The sequence below is a fragment of the Amaranthus tricolor genome, chromosome 7 (assembly GCF_026212465.1).
Source record: "Amaranthus tricolor cultivar Red isolate AtriRed21 chromosome 7, ASM2621246v1, whole genome shotgun sequence".
NCBI lineage: Eukaryota > Viridiplantae > Streptophyta > Magnoliopsida > Caryophyllales > Amaranthaceae > Amaranthus > Amaranthus tricolor.
Window position 1 is genome coordinate 5,021,487 of NC_080053.1, and position 17,438 is coordinate 5,038,924.

Below are 17,438 nucleotides of genomic sequence, written 5' to 3' on the forward strand. Positions count from 1 at the left end.
CAAATGGTATACAGCAGCTGACTGCGACTACTTGGTGGACAAAATGACCACTTGGATTCGCTCATGGTTTGCAAGAAAACTCTCATATACAACTCGACTCCAACTGATCAACTTAGTCCTTATGAGCATCTCCAATTACTAGAGTCAAACTGTGATCCTTCCCAAGAAAGTTGTGAATCAGATTAACGCTACATGTCGCTCTTATCTTTGGCACGGAGAATCAGATAGCAGATCCCCAGGGAATGTAAGCTGGGAGAAGGTTTGTAGGGCTAAAAAAGAAGGTGGGCTCGGGATACGAAACCTCAAACTCTGGAACCTAGCAGCAGTAGGTAAAATAGCGTGGCACATTAGCTCAATGCAGGATTCCCTATGGGTTAAATGGGTACATGGAGTGTATATGAAACGAGGAAGATGGGAACTCTTCAATACCCCCATCACAACAAGTTGGGTTATAAAAAGGCCTTACCGAGTCAAGGAGACACTCAAAGTATGAATGTAAAAGTCGCAATATTCCATAGAAACTATGTATAAGAAATTGATGGGACCCAAGGACAATGTATGCTAGGCTAATACAGTGTGGAACAAAGCCGTCACCCCAAGAAGCCGCTTTGTAGTTTGGCTCGCCTGTCAGGAGAGACTAAAAACAAAACAGCGCCTCAAGAACATGGAAGTGATGAATGACGAGACTTGTCCTATATGTGGAACTCAAACTGAATCGATTGTACACCTCTTCTTCCAATGTGACTTCAGCTACCAATGTGTGGAAGCTCTTAAACGTTGGGTTGGGGTGAACTGGAGCATCAAGAGCATGAAAGAGATCCATCGTAAACGCCGAATGCCTAAGCTCATAGAGGCAATATTTTGTAACCTCATCTATGCCATCTGGAACGCTAGAAATGATGTTATCTGGCAGAAGAAGGTGATGACTGTCTGGAGGGTGGTGGACTCCATAAAAGACGAATCTAAAATCAGATTCAATTCACTATCGCTTAATGAACCCTTTTCACATTGGTTGACAACGTTGTAATTGTGTTGAATGTTGGCTTGTGTCTCTCTTTGCTCTTATATGACTTTGCAGGGTCCCTTCATACATGTTGCTGCTTCTTGATCCAAGGATGCACAACCTACTGCTGCCTTATGCCCCCAGTAACACTGCTGTTCCTACTGCCTGTTGCTGTTCCAGCCACTACCCAGCTGCTGCACATGCTAACTGCTGCATCTGTATAGTGCCTACACATTAGCAGCCAGCATACACTTGGCTTTACTGAGGTCTTATTCTTTGGATGCTGCACCCATGAGTGTATACCTGCTGCTGCTTCTGTTCCTTGGATGCTGCACTTGCTGACTCCTGTTTACCTATGTTTTGTGCCACTTTTGTAAAGGTCCTCTTAAACCCCTTTTGTTTGCGGTTAACGCATAGGTAGATTTTTCATGTTGTAATGTCGTTTGTGGCACTATATTTTTAGATATTCTGGTTTCTCCTTTGCACATGAAGAGTGAGGTTGAGAAACCCTTCATAGAAGGTGGGCTCTTGTTTCACACTGATGCAACTTATAGGGAGACCCTGGTTATCTAGGCTCGCCCCTCTTTGTAAATAATTTCGTTTAAGTATTTTATAGAAAATCGTTTGTCAAAATAATAATAATGATGATGATGATGATGATGATGATGATGATAATAATAATAATAATAATAATAATAATAATAATAATAATAATAATGAAAAAAATAGATAAAATTAAAGACAATAAATGCTAAAGAGGGTTAAAAAAAATAGCATATACACAATATATTAGTATAATTTAGCATACAAAATGCACTAATAAACAAAAGAAAATATGACAAAGAAAATCGTGTGCATTTTCTTTCTTCTTCTACAAACTAAATTACTTGTTCATAATTATTATAATTCCTAATGCTACAAGAAGCTAATGACCACCAAATCCATAATTAAGGAGATATATAATTTGAGTTGGCAAAATTTTTCTTTAAATCTAAAAGTATGGGAAGAGGAAGAAGATGAGTTGTTTATGTTATGGGAATACATTGTCGGTGGAAGAAGGAAGGAGAAGGAGGATTTTTGATGTAAAGAGTAAAGTTGAAAGGATAAGGGGTATATGTTAAAAAGAATTAGGGTAATCCGTTTTTATAGAGGGTTATCTCAAATTGTACAATATACCGTATTATTTATGTATATTTAAAAAAAATACATAAAGTAAAAGGTAAATGAAAAAAAAAAGCACATAGATATAAATGCAAATACAACAAATAAAAATGCACATATAAATATACAAGAATAAAAAAAATAAGGCTAACCGTTCATTTAAGCGGTAAAAGAAAAACAATTAGTCAGCCATATAGGCAGTTTAAAGAATAATAACAAAAGAAATAAATAAAACTAACCGTCCATTTAGGCGGTAAAAAATAGTTAACCATCCATATAGGCGTAAAATAAAATAATAACAAAAGCAATAAAGTATCTTTTGTCATCCATAAAGGTGACGTATTGTCCAATAAATTATTTTATGGGTTATTTGTCTTGCAGCATTTAGTACTTGTTTCTCGCTCATTATCTTTAGTTCTTTTATTACTTGATGAGGGTTTATTTGCAGTTGATGTTGTTGGAGCATTATTAGTTGGTTGTGTTGATGAATTATTATTTGTTGGTCGTACTGGTGGAATATTAGTCGGTGGGACTAGTGGATTATTAATTGGTCGTATATGTGAATTACGAGTTGGTGGTACTGGTGAACCATTAGTATTATTGGGATTATTATGTCGGAGCTGATTTAAATCAGTCCTTACTGGGTTTGTAGTGAAGGGTATGAAATTATGCTCAATTATAAAATATAAAAATGTGTTAAAAACACATTGGATGACGATGTTGATACCATTTGATTGTTGGTCCATTTGTGGGTACCGATGAAAAAAAAAATGTTTAATTAGGTTTTAAAAAATATTACTTTCTTAATTAATAAGGGTAAAGCTGGTGCTGACAACGTGTTAAAACTTAGAGAGATAATGAGGAAGTAGAATAAGTAAAAGTTAGAAGATAGAAAGGTTTTTACTCATCGGTGTGATTTCTACATTGGTGAACTTTTATATTTATAGGCAAGTTCCACCTACAATTACATTGTATGCATTCACATTAGGGTAAATCCATCAATTACCTTTCACATTATATTTCAACAATATTGATATTTCTTACCACATCAACATATTCTTTAATATATAAGTTGCTCATTAGAGCAAAGTATGTTCTTTTAAATTTTCATTTAATATATTCCCTTCTATTTATTATTATTGTACGATTTGATTTTGCACGTTTGTCAATGCTTATATTCAATTGTAAATATCTCAAATTGTATTTTATTTAAAAATTATAAAAAATGTTGATATATATTAATAAATTTTACATCGAAAAGAATCAAATAAGATATCTCTGATTAAAGATTAAGATTAAGAATAAAATTTAATCATGTTTTAACTTAAGATTAAAAATAAAATACAAACTAAGCGTGATTGATATATAGTATCAAAAAACCACGTGCTGAGACAATAATAGTGAATAAGAAGGAATAACATTTTTGAATTTAAAATCGACATGATATCTCCTAAAATTTCTTAAAATATAAATTTGTTTAACTTTTATGTAAAAGTAATTGCTTATTAAAAAAGTTTCTTTCATTAAAATTTAAACTTTTAAATATGTTTTGTCAAAAACCAAAAAGATATGTACAAGATCAACAAATAATATTTTGACTATAAGAATCATTAAAATAACGTTATTAGAAGATTACCAATAGTTTTCTGAAAAAGTATGAGAAGTTTTTTTCATTCATTAAAAGTTTAATACATATAATTCCAAATCCCCTTTATTTATCTTTTAGGAAATATTATAATTTTACATTAATAATATGTTATTGCATCTTTTTTTAAAATTTATATTAACTCCCTCCTAGTAACATTTGACAATGAACATTTGCCAACACAATATTTCTATCATTAATATCTGTAATAGTATATAATTAAAAATTGTAAAAAGTTAATATTAATAATCGTTGAATTGAAATAAATCAAATAAGATTCCACTTAATTATATTATAAATTATAGATTAAGAATAAAATACAAGTTAAAAGTGATAGATGAACAGTGTGTCAAATGTCATATGTGACTAATAGCTTATCTTATTTTTCTAGTATATCTTGACTTATAAAAGCACATCGGATCCTATTAGTGTTGAATTGAGCTTATATATATATAAAAAAAAAAGAAAAAGGTGATGAAAATGTGAGAGATTAGAATATGTTCTTACAGTTGTGGTAAATGTAAATGATATTAACTTAATAGTGTAATTAAGTTTGGGGTGAGTTCTCTTCGATTATTTGACTTTGTTTGGTAAAAAGTATATAACCAGTCCTACTTGACAGTGGATTACGGATGAGGATAAAATATAAGAAATATTAAGTCAAAATTCTAATTTAATATGAAATCTTTTTGGTAAGGTGTTTAAGTATAAATTTGTATGAGCTAACCAAAACAAACATTATTATATTAAAGTAGATCATTTAGGGTAAGAACTCATCCCAAATATAACTATGAATGGGTGTAACGGTCCATTTGGTTGGTGGTATTAGACTTTGATAATGGGAATGAAAATTAGTGTAATTTTGATTGAAAAATCTATTATTATCTTAATGCTTATGTTTGTCCAGCTTTAATCATTTCATTTTCTTCATAAATTTCATTTCAATGCTTATAATCTCTAGATATTTTCCACTAACTTTATTTTAATATTTTTTATTTTTTATGGTCTCCACATCTTTCCCACTACCTCTATTTAAATATTTTTTTAATAATTTTAATTCAAAATTTTTCGCTAACTTTATTTTAATTTTTTTAAAATGTTTATAAGCTCCACTTTTTCACTTATAATCTTATTATTTAATAATGTAATGTGTCAATCATCTAAATAAATCATTTTTTTTAATTTCTGTGAAAATGTTTATAGGAAATGGAGGGAGTAATAATTTAATTTAATAAAAATGAAAAATAACATTAGATTCGAATCTAATAATATGGGTTGGGCACTTGGGTTAAACTGGAAGAAGACATCAGTATCGTTGCACTGGCCCATTAGCAACAGCCCAATAGTCGCCGTTTTAGGCTTTATTTGTATGGATTTTCCCGCCGGTCTTCAAACAAAGCGACAAATCCATCATTTTCATGCGAGAAGATGGAAATGGATTAATGAAGCCCTTTTAAATTTACAAAAACATCCTTCTATCTTTATTTTGAAATTTGAATTTAAATTTACAAAAGTGTCCATTCAAGTCATTGACTCGATTTCGAATCAAATATTTCTGATTAATTTTAGGAAAATTTACCCAGAATAATCCAACCTATTCATGATTTTCCTACAATAATCCCAACTATCGATTAACCATGAATAATCCCAACTATTGACTCACTTAACCTGTGCTGTTGTTGCTCTTGTTTTTACCGGCGAAACAGGTAATTTTCTGGCATTTAGTCAATAGTTGGGATTATTGTAGGAAAATCGTAAATAGGTTGGATTATTCTGGGTAAATTTTCCATTTTTAAAAATATTTATCTTTTTTTTTATATCAAAATGACTTGCTACAATAGGTAGCAGGTCACCCGGGTGTACCCAAGGCAAAGAAACTCCTAAGTTCGGATTATTCATGGTTAATTGATAGTTGGGATTATTGTAGGAAAATCGTGAATAGGTTGGATTATTCTGGGTAAATTTTCCTTAATTTTAAAACAAACTTTAAGTTTATGTTAATTTTAAATTTATTTTTTTATTTTAAATTAAAATTAAATTCAATTAAAAAATCAAATAAATATTAAATTATTAAATTTATTTTAAACATCTCAAAATATTTAATTAGACAGAAAAGGCGGCAAAACATGTGCCCTCAAAAACTGGGGCCTCTTACTTTAACTCTGTTATCAACCCTTTTCTTCTTGTTCTCGTCTTTCCTACTCTTTTATTTCTCTCATTATTTCTCTCTCTAACAAGTTCATCTCTAACAATCTCGCTACCCATTTCAAGAAAAGGTAATCCAATTTATGGAATTCAAGATGGTTTTCATTTTTTTAAAAAAAATTTTTATTGGGTTTTTCTTGGAAGGGTTTTAGTTAAGGTTAGTGTCTGAATTGATGTTTGATTCTTATGAATTCAGTTTTTTTTTTTTTCTTTTTTTCTTTCTTTTTTTTTTTTGTAAATTAGTAAATGGGGAAGGATTTTTTAAAGATTTTTTTGTAATTCATATTGATTTTTTTGGAGGGTTTCATTTATGGTGTGTGTCTGAACCGATGTTTGATTCTAGTTGATGAAGTTGTTTCTGTGATTTAGAAAATGGGGATGAATGAAATTGATAATCTATGATTTTTTATTTGATAAAGATTGTATTTTAATTACAACGTTTGTGAATTTGGTGAATTGTGTGCATCTATTGGGCAATAGGGTTTTGGAAGTTGCTTAAGGCTTAATATTTGAAATTCCCTATGTTGATATTTTTAAACTAATTCTCCAAGTCCCAAAAGATCACTAAATTCTTTTTTTTTCGTAATATGTTTGGATTTTTTTGGTGGCTTTCAGTTATAGTGGGTGCCTGAATACAGTTTGATTCATGTGAATAAAGTTTTTTTTTTTAAAAAAAAAAAAGAAAATGAGGAAGGATGCAAATGATGATCAGAGATTGTCTTTTTGATAAAGATGAGATCTTAACACTAATGTTATTGAATTTGTTGAATTGTGTTCATCTTTTTGAAATTTTGGGTTTACATTTGGATTTTTTTTTGTTGAATTTAGTGTGTTCGTTGTTCATACAATTGATTTGCTTTGATCCTAGTGAGTTTACTAAGTTATCAATTTTTGGATCTGTGATTCAATTTGATTAAGTTGTACAATTTTGGATCATTTGGCCTATGTTTCTAGAATTCGCCATTCGCATATATTAGCATATGTTGACAATCTTTTGTTTGATTTCCTTCGAACATCCAAAATCATTCGGTACTTCTGGCAATTCTTGTTGGTTACCTGTGGGACTCTTTTTGGGCTAACTTTGACCACTTTTCTCTGGCCCTCTCTTTGGAGAGGTACTGGTATAGGTTGTGCCTTACCTTTCCCCCATCGGATCTTACTTTCAAATGGTATACTGGTTTGATAACTATGGCTATGTGTGCGTGTTGTTGATTATGTTGTCACACTTACTTTATGCTCAACCTATTCTTCGGCATTTCTGAAGTCTAAATGTTGGTTTCTCCAATTGGTGGAAATGCCTAGAAACAGGATTCTTCAGTAGTCTCTTATGACACTATTTTTCTGTTTGTTATTAAAAGTGTATTGGTATGCGATTGAATTTTCCTTTCCTTTTGAAATCAATTGATGTAGTTCATACACTTGATTTCCTTCTAAATGTTTGTTATTTCTACCATATGATGCAGTAGTTGTGCTGCCCGAGAGGATCAAACTAGGATTCGTTTGTGATGGCAGAAAACATGTCTCCCAATGTGCAATTGGATGACCTTTCAGCTGAGGATATTACCCTATCTAAACCTCAAGGTAACTATCTTCTGGTATATCCTCTCTTTAATATTTCAAGCTACCTTGTAATTATGGCAAATACTTCCGTTGGTTTCTTTTAGTTGTTACAGATATTGTCATCTTGTGAGGAGAAATGAAATGTAACTATCTGTTGCAACTAATAAAAACCAGAGGTAATAGACTAGTCAAAAAGTTTCAACCTAAAGACCATCAAGAACCCAACAGATCAAGAAAAGCCAATCAAAATTGAAAGCTCGAAAACCTTTTTGAAAATCAAGAATTATAATTCATAGACCTTGACATAAATTGGCAAGTAACCTGTAAATCTTTCCAGACCCGAATCCATCAAAATTTAACCGAGTTCTTGAAATCCCATTAAAACACGAAATCTTTCGAACCTGATCTGACCAATTCATCATTTCACATAAAAATCTGTACTTTATAGCTTTGTTTATGCTTGGTAATTCGTTATGCATCGTCGTGAATTAACTATCATCTGGCTTTGGCCTTTTCATCTCACAGGCAATTTAGAAGAGCCTTTTGGTGTACCTGGGTCTTTTACAGATGAAGAATATCCTTTTCTAACCCCAGAACCAAAGCTTGCTTCACATGAAAAATATGATCACCCAAGTTACACCTCAGAGATATTTTCAAGCTTTATTAGTGGAAGTACTGACATGTCTTCTAAAGAAGGCTCTGAAAATTTTCCGTCATCATCATCATCAGATGCTGAATCTGCAACATCTGACCAGCATGCCAACAGCGATGAAGACCTTCAGCCTAAGGTAATCAACTTCGAGTTCGACACCAATGGAATGGAAGAAGAACTTCACGTAACCAATCAAGTAGATGGAGAAGTTATGCTTGAAGAAAAGAAGGAAGAACTCTATGACAAATTGCTTGAAAAAGTGGCTAATTATGAGGTTGAGCTCAAGTGTACGAAGAACAAGCTTCAATCTTCTGAAGAAGAAATTGCAAGGTTGAAGAACGAGAATTTGACTCTAGTTGAAGAGCTTGGGATTTCAAAAGAGAAACTTCGAATTTGTGAGGATAACATGGGCAAAATGGAGCATGATCTTAGACATGAACTTGAACAAGGTCAGCATCAGTTTCAACATCAACTAGATCTGGCCAACCAAAGCATTGATCAATTACAAACTGAGCTGGGTTCGGAAAGGAGGCTGGTTTCTGAGCTCCAAGAGATGATTAACAAGACTAAAAATGATTTAGATGATTATAATCGCGAAATTGAGAAGCTCAAACTTGCCTTAGATGATGCCCATAAAGACGCTTCCAACGACAGGACACAATTCCAGTATGAAATCTCTTGTCTGAATGAAGAAAAAGATGCTTTGGAGCTGAAACAGAAAGTGTTAGAGGAGCAGATAAACCAATATGAAAGTGAAAAGATTGAGGCTGGAAAGTCGCACGAAGCAAGAGAAACTGCTTTGTTAGACGAGATCAAACAGTTAAAGATCGAGTTATCCCAACAAAGTTCTGTTGTCGAGACTCTGAACCAGAACCTTGATGCTAACAATCTGAAGTATGACACTCTTATGGCACAGAAAGATGAAGTGCTTGCTAAAGTGCAGACGCTGGTTGCTGAACTGAATGCTCGAGAGATTGATATGCTGCAAATGGAGGAGCGCATCAGCAAAATGAATACCGAACACAGGGAGCTGTTAAGTGAATCAGAGAACACAGAAAAACTGGTGGAGGAATTGAGATTGAAAGTACATGATCAAGACCAAGAGATGGAGAAGCAAAGAGGTGTTATTCATGATTATGCGAATGAGAAAAGAGAAGCTATTCGACAGCTTTGTTTCTCGTTGGAATACTACAGAAATGAGTACCATGAACTCCGTCAAGTTTTCACCAAGTGCAAGCAGTCTGCAGTTATGGCTGCATAAGGAAGCATTATGAACTATGTTGTATATGTGTGATATTGCTGTCAATTAATCTTGATTAGTTTCTACCATCTTGTTCAGCCTGTAATGTTTTTTTGTTCATGTGATTCAGTTATAGTATAGTTAAACTATATTCATCCTGTTTAGGTTGTATGCTTTGACAGTCATTGTCCATTCTATGGAGAAATATCCAAAACTGGTTTCTTATTTTGTACTATAATATGTAGTAGCTATAAGTGGGTGAAGCTTAATACTTCCTTCTATTCACCTTATTAGTCCCACCTAACAGGGTATATTTACCAACGCAATAATTTCAGTATTAATATCACTAATTATGCATGATTATATAATATAAAAAGTCGATATCAATAATCTTTTTATTGAAATGAATTAAACAAGATCCCACCTGACTATGTTAAGTTAAAAGTGGTTGATAAACAGTGTTAAAAGTCAAATGGAACTAATATGTTGAACAAGAGTGAGTATTTATGAAGCAAATTAAATGGTGACAATGGTTAAAATACTTAGAGTTTGCGGTTTGATTCTTTATGGTATACATAAATTTTCAAATAATTTTTCAGAAACTATATATTTAACCTATTGGTATATTGGTCTTTATGCTACACAATAGTCTTTTAAAATAATCCATGCAGCTCTTATTGACATTTTTTAAAAGTTATTTAGCTTTTCAAATCCAAAATTATAATTTTCTCATTTAAAAACCAAATACTTACAATTTTAATTTGGTTTTTGTATGATTATTTTGTTTGGTCTATCGTTCATTGGACTATAGTTTTTCATAAATATTTTAGGTTTTTGGCCCTTTTAGTAATAGCATACAAAGTTAACCTCGTAAACAAGGTCAAGTCTTTGTTCGTTGTGCTGTTAGTAACAGCAAACAAAGGGTTTGACTATGTTTGACCAAGTAAAATATTTTTTTTCTTTCATTAACAGCGAATAACTTGTTATTTTTTAACCAGCCTTCTTTATTCGCTGTTAATGACAGTGAACAAATTCAAATCACAGGTTAAGATTTTTCGTGCTTATTTTGAAAATTTTGTTTATTCCATGCCTAATTTGAAAATTTTTTATATGAATTTGCTTATTTGTTCAAATTTTCTTCTTATTTGATTGGATCTTTTGAATAAGATTATTTTCATATTGATTATATCTTAGATGTTTGTGCTTAAGGTTATTAGGATCGAAATACTACCAAGGATCGTAGAAGGGGTATGATCGATATCGATAGATTGGGATCGTAGGATTGTGTGATCCTAAAATATTCATTAATGGTGCTTTATACTTAGTATCAGTTATATTTGTTCATTTTTAAGTTTTAAGGTGTAAGTAAAAACTTATTTGACTTTATCTATTAAGTTTGAAAAATAATACTTTAAATAATTATTTTTAAACTGCAAATCAAGAAAAATTTGAATTATATATTAATATTGATATAATTATTTTAAAAATATATATTTATACATAATTAAAATCTTGATTATCTGAAAATATTTTATGATTGAAATTTAAAACTACCCTTGTAGGATTGGATCGTTAGATCGTAGGACCGTAAATTGTGTTATGATCCTACCACCTAAATTATTGAGCTAAGTAGGATCGCACGATTTTACCACATTAAGATCTTACATATAATCCGAATCGATCAACTATTTTTAAATCATAGGATCGTAAAAATTAGAATCGTGGATAAAAATTGGAATTCTAATAACTATATTTGTGCTAAGTTAGCACTACTAACTAATGAATCGTGAACTGTTGTGGATTCAAGGATTCAAGATATTATGAGATCAATCAGAAGACATGCAAATCAATGCAATCAAACAATAACAAAGATAACGAGATTCACTCAATATAAGCTAATCTTTCTTAGGTCTAGATTATGTTTATTAATTGATGAAGAAAAACAAAGAAGTTCTCTTAAAGAAGTAAGAACTCATAATAAAGTATCATGATGAAACGGTCAACAATAGATATGATGTCACTAGGCATGGCCACGGTCCGGGTTGGTCCGGTTCCGTTCCGGTTCCATCCGGTTCCGGTTCCATTTGGAACCTGTCGCGAACGGTTCCGGTTCCGGTTCCGGTTCCGGGCGGTTCCAAACGGTTCCTTGGCGGTTCATGAGGCGGTTCCGGCGGTTCCAACTCACGGGACGGGCGGGTCGGACCATCGGTTCCATTTTAATTTTTTCTTTAAATTTTTGTATAATAAAAAAATACTATAATATCGCGGACGTACCTTTGATGATTACTTGATTATTAGCGAAATTCATTGCATGTCAAGTTGTCATCGTTATTGAAATATTTACTAAAAAGAATGGAAAAAAATAAATTAATAAGAAACGAATCAATGATAATGTCGATAAAGATGATTAATAAAAAAAGAGGGAGAAAATGGACTTGAACCTAGTACCCAAATGAATACTAAGCTGCCTACGTATCCCGAAGGAATCAAAGCCCACGTAGTTCTTTGTCATACCTTTTATTTATAGTTGTTGAGTGTTGATTCATCGTTGTCGCTTGTCGGATTGATCCTATTCGTCTTCGTCATCATCATGTGGTTGATTAGATGCTTCCGCTGACTCTCCTCCTGACGATGATGAAATTGTATCCATCATCATCCATGGATCATCATCGTCGTCTTGATCATCATCGCTCCTTAGTCCTTGTGTTCGAATCTCCGCTTGATCCCAATCTTTCTTGCAAACACATATTTGAATACTATGTGGAGCAAGACGAGATCGCTTTTCGTCCAAAACTCTTCTACCTGCACTAAAAGCAGACTCCGACGCAATAGTTGACGCGGGAATTGCAAGGATATCCTTTGCAATTCTCGATAAAATGGGAAATTTAACAGATTTTTCTTTCCACCACTCCAAAATATTATAGACACTTGGGTCTATTTCAAAGTGGTGTTTAAGATAACTATCTAGTTCTAAATATGTGGTCGAGGAAGAAGAAGATCCTACAAAACTATCATCTTGAGTCATTATGTTAGCTATTACTGAATTATAGAAAGTGGGACGAGCCGAAACGCTAGCACGCCTAGACATATCGCGTTTCGGGTTATATACACTAGCGTAAAAATCATAGAGTTCAACTAAATATTTTTTATATGTTCCTACATAATATTGTACATCAGAAGACGGGCGATCTAACGATTGATAATAAAATCCTATTACTTTAGTTAGGACCTCAGTTTTAAAACGTGGGTCCAAAATGGTTGCGATTCCATAAATATAAGGAAAATCGGTAAAATATGATTTCCATTTTTCCATCATATCTGCAAGAATCGGCCTTAATTGTGGGTTAGTATCTTCATGTGTATGTTTAAGTAGATGATAAAAAATAGTAATACATTCACTTATTACTAAGTGAACGTTCGGTTCATAAACATAAGAAAAAATCTTAGTCGCGTGGTCATACGCTTCTAATATGTTATGTACACCTATTGCTAATTCCCAAGTTTCATCAGCTATGAAACTATCTGTACACTCACTATATAGTTGTGTTATTACTGGGCGATAAGCAATCGCCTTTCTTAATAAATCGTTGGTTGAGCCCCAACGTGTAGGAGTATCTAATGACCAATACACTTTTTTAAGTTGGTATTGGTCACATAATTGTTTATATCTTCTTTTTATCTTTCCGATCCTAAGCCATTTCACTATATCCCTAATTGGTTCTAATAATTCACTTAATTGTTTTATGCCTACTTGACAAGATAAGTTAACTATATGCGCACAACAACGTATGTGTAATAAGCTACCCCCAAGGATTAAACTAAAGGCAGGTTCGTTAAACAAAAGTTCTATACATTTAATGTTTGCGGTTGCATTATCAGTTGAACAACAAAATATTTTATCTAATAAGTTCCATTCTCTACATATCTCTACTAATCTATATTTTATGTTTTCACCGGTATGTCTTTCTGGCATTGTCTCAAAAGCAATTATTCTTTTTTGAATAATCCAATTTCGATCTATCCAGTGTGCTGTTACACACATATAAGCTTCTAAATGTGGGGGAGCAGACCAAATGTCAGTTGTTATGCTAACCTTACCATTAAACGATTTAAACATTTCAACTAATTCATAGCGCATTGATTCGTATAATTTAATTGTGCGTCTTTTAAGAGTGCTCCTAGGGATTGCTCTATATTGTGGTTGCAATTGTTGTCTAGTGAGACGCTCGTATGCCCTACTTTCACCGTGGTTAAAAGGCAATTCATCACAAATTACATACCTAGAAAATTCATCAATCATGTCATTACGATTATATCTAAAAGGCATACCTGTGTTGGGAATGTCCCATTGTGTCTGTCGGCTTCCACTTGTGGTCCCGCTGCCGCTTGCTGCGTGAGTTTCTTTTGTGATTCCATGCTTCTTTGCCAAATGTTTGTTAAAAGATCCCGTTTCACCACCTAACACGTATTCACAAAATACAATAAATAAATGTTTATAAAATATGAATATATAATGTATGAATGTATTATGTATGTATAAAAAACTTAAAAAGTATTTACCTCTGGTGAAACTGTATGAAACTAAGGGCTTTACTCCTTGACTTTCAATAATTTGACAAGTGCATAAGAAAATATCTGGATTCTCGGTTGGTTCTTTTGTGAAATACGACCACACATGTGAAACAGCTCTACTACTAGGAGGTGGCATTGCCGGAAAAGGTTGTCTTACTGGTTCATCTTCATCTAAATAAATAATTTAAAATTATAAAAATATAATTAAATAAATAAATAATTTAAAGTTTAATTAATTTGAAGAATAATATTATAAAACTAACCGATAGTTTGGAAATTGACTCGTTTACCACGAGCTTGTCTTTGTTGTTGTTGTTCTCCTTGTTCTTCATGTAGTCTTGTTGATGACTGTCGAGATATATGTATCCCAATTGGGGTCGTTGGTTCCTCTTCTTGTTCTTCTTCTTCATCAATTTGTATATCTCTTTCCACTTCTTCTGCATAATTATGTAACTCCGGGTCGTACCCTTCCGGATAATTATGTTCATAATTATAATTACTAATGGAGGGTGTTGTTGATACCGACAGAGTAGAAGTGACCTTTCTTTTGGAGGAACTGGAACCTCCTAATGATTTTGCCACTTTAGTAACTTTTTTTGTGGCTTTTTTCAAAAATGAAGACATGATTGATAATATTGAAGTAATAATAGAAATATAGAATTAAGAAATAAATAAATAATTAATTATGTAACTAACTAAATTAAGAAATAATTAGAAGACTAATTATGTAATTAAGAGAATAATTGCGTAATTAAATAATTAAGTAGAGAGAGTAAGTAGAGAGAGTAGGAGAATAGATGAGTTGTGAATGAAAATGATTGAAAGTGATGAGTATATATAGAGTAAAGTGCAACGGCTATAAAACGGTAACAAACGGCTAGTTTTGGCGAACCGGTTCCATGGAACCGGTAGGCCGGTTCAACCGGTCCGGTCCCGGTTCCGGTTCCACGGAACCGTTGAGCCGGTTCAACCGGACCAGTTCCGGTTCCGGTTCCAGAACCGGTTCCATGGAACCGTTGGACCGGTTCCGGTTCCAAACCGCGGGTTTTTTACCCGGTTCACGACGGTTTTTTCCGGCAGTTTCACGGTTCCGGCAACTTTTTCCGGCGGTTTCGCGGTTCGGGGCGGTTCGGAACCTGTCGCAAACGGTTCCGGTTCCAAGCGGTTCGGGACCGGTTCGGTTCCGGGTAACCCGCCCCGTGGCCATGCCTAGATGTCACCATAATACAGTCAACATTGTAAAAATTTTGCACAATAGATATGGTACAGTGCAAAATATAAAGGACACAACTGAAGAGTGTCAACAATTTTGAGAGTGTAATTGTATATAATTCTGCTGTTTCTGTTTTTTGAATATTGCTAAATAAGTAAATATTATAGTTGCTTTATTTGCTTCATTTTCCATTTAATATAAATAAAAATGAGTGGGAGAGCCCACAATAGAAAATTTTCATGTGGTGACCTTGAAATTTTGACGTTTTCATGTGATGGACAAATGTTTTTTATTCGTTTACTGGCTTTAAGTTTTTAACTTTTTTACTTGGTAGACAAAAAAAAAGATTCTTGTTAAATTTATTATGTTACCTATCGTAAAGAGTTTTTTCAATAAAAACAAATGTCACGATCATCCTTTTTAAACACGCTTTACTAAAACACGCTTTACACGCTTTGCTAAAAATTAGAAATTGTTGACCCTCAATATAATCCGAAAATGTTAACCAACCATAAGGAGAAGACTTCATTAGTTGGGGAAAACCCTACAAATTAGAACATTAACATCACATTATTCGAGAAAAATGATATATTACTCTAATAATTTTAGAAATTTAATAATAAAATAGAAAACCCTAAAATACTAAAACCATATCTTCCCTGCTCCGAATTGAAGAGCATTTGAAAAATGCCATTAACCAAGAATTATTGTATTTGTGAGATTCAATAGTATGCCAACTGACGACTACACTACGTACTCGGGTATTCTCTTGAAGCACAACAATGAAAACGACAGCCATGTTATATGAAGCAGAGAAGTACACTAAGTTTCTTGAAGCACAAATTGAAGCATTGAAATGTATGCCAGGTTATGATGATTATGGATGGTGCCTAGTTTCTGCTAAACAAATTGAATTAGGGTTTACTTTAAAAACCTTATTTTAAAAACTAGGCAATTAAGAAATTGGGGTAATTGGGTTAATGGGGTGGGGGCATGTTGGCGTTAGGGTGGGGGAATGGTGGTGTTGGGATGGGGCAATGGTGGTGATTGGAAAGGGGTAGAGAGAGATCGGGAAGAAGGGTCTAATTAAGTGTAATTAGGTTAGCTTGATAAATTTTAATGAAAGTCAAAGGTTATTACCTTGGTTAATGGTCATTTAGCAGGTCCTCTCACCTGAATCCGATAAAGTAAATATATCGATGTCGTATTTATAAATTTGAAGGTTGTTCGTTAAAAAAAAGTTTGCAGCTATTTTTTTTAAAAAGCTTAAATTTCAAGCTTAGTTGGCAATGAATCCTTAATTTTTTAAAATAAGAGGCGCAACATGGAAGAAGTGTGTAAGGGAAAAATTAAAGAAAAAAAGTGATAAATTTTTTATGACAATTATATAAATAATTAATAATTAATAATCAAATCCTATAGACATAATAAATAAGATAAAAAAGTTGAAATTAGAAAAAATATGGCAATTGATATAATCCATAAAAAGGAAGACATTTAATTAAAAAAAATTAAACTTTTTCATTTAAGCTTCAATTTCAAAGTATTTGGACAAATGAGTGTCACTCCAAACTATTTGGAAAAATAATCTTATAAGAAAAGCGTTGTTAAGAGCAGCGTTTTTGTACCCTAATTGGTTGGAAACTGAATTTTGAGTGGAAGGAAAAATATTATCAAAGACAACGTTTTACACTTAATGGAAAACGCTACCCTTGTTAGTGTTTTTCCTCAACCCTATTCTTTTTCTTTTTTGAAAAAAAAATTAATTAGAAAGTTTGGTGCTTATACAAGGATTTAAACCTTAGTCTCCTAGAAATTCAAAGCATGTATTAACCACTAAAACAACTTAGAATCTTTGAAACTATTTTACTATTAATGTGGTTTAATATGGAAATAAGTTTCAAAAATGAAAGTCAAACTTTGACTTTTATTGTATAAATTAAGAATAATATTAGTATCATTGAAATATTTATATTTTTCTTTACTTAAATAATATTTTAATTTTTAGTTTTAATATTTTTAATTTTTATTTTTTGTACCTTAATAGGCTAGGAACTGAGTTTTGGGTGGAAGACTAAAAACACTGTCAAAGACAGCGTTTTACACTTAGGGCATGCTTGAATTGGGTGTAAATATTTAAGAGGTAAAAAAGTCAAAACAAGAAAACAAAGTTGATAAATGAGAAAT

The 17,438-nt window shown here is 32.5% G+C and overlaps 1 protein-coding gene across 2 annotated transcripts; it reads left to right on the top strand.

The window, feature by feature from the left end:
- Window positions 1-5,953: 5,953 nt before the first annotated feature.
- Window positions 5,954-9,732, top strand: LOC130818897 (protein NETWORKED 4A). Of its 2 annotated transcripts, none has more exons than XM_057685152.1 (3): window positions 5,954-6,085; window positions 7,478-7,595; window positions 8,100-9,732. In XM_057685152.1, exons 2-3 carry the CDS (start codon window positions 7,520-7,522, stop codon window positions 9,485-9,487), a joined length of 1,464 nt encoding a protein of 487 aa, XP_057541135.1. In that variant the 5' UTR covers window positions 5,954-6,085; window positions 7,478-7,519; the 3' UTR covers window positions 9,488-9,732. The 2 variants fall into 2 exon arrangements, with proteins under 2 accessions (XP_057541135.1, XP_057541134.1); XM_057685151.1 differs by having other exon boundaries at window positions 5,988-6,085; window positions 7,481-7,595.
- The last annotated feature ends 7,706 nt before the right edge of the window (window positions 9,733-17,438 follow it).